This window comes from Ambystoma mexicanum, chromosome 7q (assembly GCF_040938575.1).
Source record: "Ambystoma mexicanum isolate Mex_15411 chromosome 7q, UKY_AmexF1_1, whole genome shotgun sequence".
Taxonomy (NCBI): domain Eukaryota; kingdom Metazoa; phylum Chordata; class Amphibia; order Caudata; family Ambystomatidae; genus Ambystoma; species Ambystoma mexicanum.
The window spans coordinates 1050634116-1050639538 of record NC_090941.1 but is presented as its reverse complement, the minus strand read 5'-3'; the positions used below and the strand labels follow the sequence as shown (position 1 = coordinate 1050639538).

At 41.5% G+C, this 5423-nt stretch overlaps 1 protein-coding gene across 1 annotated transcript; it reads right to left on the bottom strand.

Moving 5' to 3' along the window:
- Positions 1 to 464: 464 nt before the first annotated feature.
- LOC138528145 (olfactory receptor 52P1-like) lies at positions 465 to 1421 on the bottom strand. The gene has a single exon (XM_069639596.1). It carries the CDS (start codon positions 1419 to 1421, stop codon positions 465 to 467), a length of 957 nt encoding a protein of 318 aa, XP_069495697.1.
- Positions 1422 to 5423: the final 4002 nt, after the last annotated feature.

The window sequence follows — 5423 nt, the reverse complement described above, 5'->3', positions numbered from 1 at the left end:
TTGATTACCTTTTTACATAGTTTGACAAAAAAAGGATGGGTTTTTCTGTAAAATATGTAGGATTTTCTGTTTGAAACACCAGCAGTCGCGTGTGAGACAGAATTGATACCCAAGCATGTGCAGTTCTGCTGCATGGATGTGTCACTCCATTAAATACTTGATTTCCTATCTCATAGGTTATGGTCTGGAATCTGCAGTTCCATATAAGTGTCTGTACTGAATGAGGACTGTGTCTTTTGAAGCCTGCATAGAGTCTATCATGGAATATCTGACCATGGAACACATTTGATCTAACTTGTTCAGTGTGATGTCCTTAGAGTGTGGTCTGGAATACTGCCCATAAACTGGGGACGTGGCTGGTTGTCTCTATTCAACAACCAAAATAACCAGCCCCCATATCAACTCTATCAGTCAGGAATTGAACATGTGATCCACAATGGGTACCAATTTCTTTTGGGGGGGGGTCAGAAACATGATCTAATCCTGGCTATTTGCTCCTTCAGAAACTGGAGAGCCCCTTGTTGAACTGCCTTCATCGTGATCCCAAAAATTAAAGGATTTATGAATGGAGGGAAGAGAAGGTAGGCGTTTGACAAAGTAACATGAGCGTACAAGGGAATGTTATGCTGTAATCTGTGCAGCACCAAAGAAAATAAAATAGGTGCATAGAATGCTGTCATGACACAGATGTGGGCTCCACAAGTGCTGAACGCCTTGAAACGGTCTTTGGACTGAAGACGCAAAATTGTTCTGAGAATCAGGGTATATGAAAGAGCAATGCAGAAAATGTCCACAGTGTATATTACAATAGCTATGGTCAAAGCATACATACCGTTCAGTGAGATGTCCACACAGGATAGCTTTGCAACAGCCATGTTCTCACAAAACGTGTGAGCAATGTACCTGGCACACAGTGGCAATCTCAGTACAAGGAGTGGGATTGGAAGAATCAGCACAAAAGCTCTGACCAGACATGCCACGGCTAATTTTGCGATAAGTGAATTTGTTAAGATAGCTGCGTATCTGAGGGGGTTGCACACAGCGACATAGCGGTCAAATGCCATGGATGAAAAAATTGAGGACTCTAATACTAAAAAATAATGGATGAAAAACATCTGCCCGAGGCAGGCACTATGGATGATTTCTCCCGCATTAAACCAGAAGATGCTGAGTATTTTAGGAAATATGCAAGAGGATACCGCAAGATCAGAGAGAGCTAGCTGGGAAATGAACAAGTACATGGGCTTGTGAAGAGTCATCACTGTTATTATAGTTAACAGCAGAATGCAGTTTCCAAGAAGAGTAAAAATGTACATAGCGGTCACAGGGGCAGCAAACCAGATGTGAAAGTCTGTCAGCCCGGGGATGCCGATCAAAATGAGAGTTGAGGGTGCAAATTCAGTGGCATTATCCGGTGACATAACGATTCTGTGATTATTTGCTAGTGGATCTCCAGCCAAAATCCCTGCGTGGATACAAAAAAAGTGCATGAAATGCATCATTTGCCATAAACCCTTTGAAGAAAAAATGCGGAACACTCCAAAATGTTTAAAAACAATTCTGCAGCTAATTAGAATGGTAGAATGAAGACGTTGCTAGATTTTGTTCAGACACATTTCTAGCATGTCATAATTTCATAGAACCCTTTTAGTTAAGTACTCTCCCTTGCTTTTTAAAGAAATGTTTGAATTTAGTTACTGTGTTTGATGCCACCATTCAGTTTGGTGCCGGGTTCTCTGAATGTATTGCCCTTTCTGTGAATAGCTCCCTTGTTCGTAACTACTTTGTTTGAACTGTATAGATTCCTGTGCATTGTTAGTCTCAATATTGCACAACTATGCTTTAAAATATCCTGTGAATTGAGCATTCACACCCGGGGAAGGGCACTCAGCCAATCAGGTAGCTGGAACAGCAGACGCGAGCACACTGTGCACCGTCCGCTGTTTCGCCGCTCAAGGCCCTTTCCCGGGTGGTGCTATCCTGATTGTGGGGAGACAACAGGGAACCTCTCCATGTTGCCTCACCAGATCCACACTCGCCCCACCACCAAAGAGATCTGGCTCCCTTTCCCCACCATCTTCCCTCCCTCCACACTTACCTGCTAAACTGTAGCTTTCTGCCCCCGTCCCGGCACTCCTTCTGCTTGCGACCACTGCCATAGAAATGGAAAATTAACAGAGTCCCTTTTCCACTGGTGGACACCATTTGTTTTTTCTCAGTAGAGTGGTCTTGCGCAATATGTGCAGAGCTGTAGGATATTTTGTCTTTAGGGCTAATTCCTCATTTGGCAGTATTTTAGTAGTGTGGTATTTTGGTGGTAAATTGGCCTTAGCGTTGGCGGTAGTTCAGTATCACCCTATGTTGTTAATAGTTCAGAACTACCTTATTCTGGTGGTAATTTAGTGGTATAGTGGTAATTTTAGTGGTGAGCATACCTTCCATCATACAGCCCTATAATAAAACAAACCTTCCCTTTTTATAATTATGACCCACCTTTGGCTGACAATAAAGCACCTTTGGACCTGGCACACTTTCAGGGAACCCATTAGAGATTATACAGAATGACACTTATTGCATGTAGCTCATGTTACTGATTTATTTACATCAGTAACCTATGTGCTTTGGAGGGCACCGCTTTCTCTTCAGCATGCAGAGAAAAGCCCATCCACACACACACACACACACACACAACTTTCTATCCTACATATATATATATTCTTCCTTGTTTCCTAAATTTACCTTTGGCGGTAGCAAAAGTGGTAAATGTTTTACCACTGAGGTGTAAACATCAAAATCTCCCAGTTATTCCTTCCCCTTTGAAACAGTGACCAACAGACGCATGAAATGAGGCACACAAATAAAACCCCAGTCTTATTTCGGTAATTTGAGATGCTGTTATTATTTGCCTTACATCCTGTATTACACAACCAAAAATATTAATGTTACATTACATAATATTACCATTACATGCCCTTACCAACAGTGGATATAGCTGTGTGCCTCTAAAAGATAAGAGAAAACAAACATCCCAACATGGGAAATATTTTGAACGTGGTGTGCAGCTCTTTTTTCCCAGTGAAGAAAAAAAAACATGACACTTTTATTAAAAACAAACCTGGCTCCCTACACCTATCTGCCAATAAATACAGCGCCTTTCATTCATTTTTTACACACTCCTCAGTTATGACCTAACTCACCTAACTCACCAGAGTATGCGAACTATGAATCTCATGCTGCCGGATCTTATCTGTGTGAACCTCACACAGCCCTCGGACACAGCTTTTGGAATTCCAGTCACTCCGAGGCCAGGACGACACTCTCTCTGCCCTGTCTTCAAGCTAACTTCAAGCTGCAGCCCCCAGAGCCCAGCGTCCCAGGGGGGCACTGTTAGGAATTGAATCTCAGGAAGCTCTGACTACCCCCAGCTCAGCAGCTTACAAAAATTAACTCAGCCTTCCCTGACGTGGTTCTAACACCCCCACCAATCACATTACAAGAGTCTTCATTTAACAACTTATTTCCTGCCAGAACAATGGAGGATTCATCCAGGTTTGTTATTTTTCTTTCCTGTGCATATTTTCTCTTCTTCATAGAAGAACACTAAATCCGAATGAATTTTCATCTGAGTTTACCAACTGCATTACAATATTAATTTGGGACAATTAATTGGTTAAATGGCTTTTTGTTATTATATTCTGTTATATAGATTATTTCCACAATGCAGTTTATCACAGATAAATACTTAATTTGTAAATATGCACATTGAAACCCTGTCTTTTTCTGCATTTTGTTTTTTTTGTGTAACCCTAACGCGACATTTCACCTGCTCCATGTAATGTCCCATCTCTTCTCTACCTCCAGGCTGATCCCATTACCATGCTGAACTGTACCCCTAATTTTCACCCACTTTAAAATGACTGTCTGTTTCATTTAGTATTTCTAAAATGAACATCCAATTTACTGGCTGCTACTGAAAAATCTTGCTGAGTATTTTAAAAATGAACATTCATTTTACTGGCTGCATCTGAAAAAGCTGCCATTTGCACCCATTATGAAATGGCTGCTTTTAAGCACTGCCAATACAACACCCATTTTGCTTTCCTTAGAATATGTATACATATGATGTTATTTGCATGAATTAGCACCCAAAAATCCCTACAGAGCCCATCTCCTAGAGTAAAAAAATAAATGAAACCATTCACACCCTGGATGAACCCCCTTTTGTTTTTCGTATTACACCCTATGCTCTTATTTACACTGCTGGAGTTACTCTGAATACAGATCTCACTATATATTGTTCTGTGTTCAGCATATTCTATTTAGGGTATAAGAGTCTGAATTGCTAACAAGTAAAAACTCAAAACAGCAGACTTAAATTGTTGGTACTGTGTATATGTGTCTGTCCATAAAGGTATGCACTTCAATATCCTATTAAACTGGCATTCATTTGACTTACAATGGGCATTGAACACTCTGATATTTTACACATTGCTTGGCCATTCATGTTCACAATTTGATGTCCCATTTGATTGGCGTTCTGTTGCCTGTGTATGTGTATTTTCTTAGTTCAGCTCTTCATCCGAGTATTACAATAAAGGTTAATGCTAGATACTTGTATCTTCTTGAAGGCTTGTATATATTTCATAGAATGTATATGTTAATTTGGATAATTGTATGAGAAACGAAATTATCAAACACTTTGCAATGATTATATACTATCCATTTTTGTTTAAGGGGTGTCACAGATGGCACAAGAATCACATAACTCTCAGAGGAAGTTTAACATTTTTTATTGAAAATTCAATGGGTCCTGGGTCCATGCCTCTCCCTCATCTCAACATCTCTTTGGGCTTCTTCCTCCACAATCTTGTGAGTCCAAAATCCTCAGGATCATTTTCGACTCTGCTCTCTCCTTTACCCCTCACATCATGGACCTTACCAAGAAGTTCCATTTCCAGCTCCACCTCCTCAGAGACATTCTTTCATTTCTCACCTTCCCCCAGAGGCTCAATATCTCCAGGCTGGGCTACTGCAACAGCCTCTTTCTGAATCTACCTCTTTCCTCCCTTCTCCCCTTCCAACTAATACAGAACCGAGCTGCAAGACGTATCCTTGGCCTTAAGCCCAAGGACCATATCTCTGCAGCCCTAGAATCTCTCTGCTGTCTCTCAGTGGCAATGATCACATGCATGCCCCTCTGCATCATCCACAAGGCCTCCTGGGGCCTAGGACCACACTATCTCCAACTTTCCCTCCCTAAATGCTCCCTTACCCAAGCCCTACTTTCCTCCAATTCCAACTCTCTTACTGTCAAACGCTTCTCAATGCAGAGTGTGGGGAGCAGGTCTCTCTCCTCGGCTGGTGCCTTCCTTTTAAAACATCCTCCCCACCCCTCTCAGACTTGAACCAGGCCTCCTTAACTT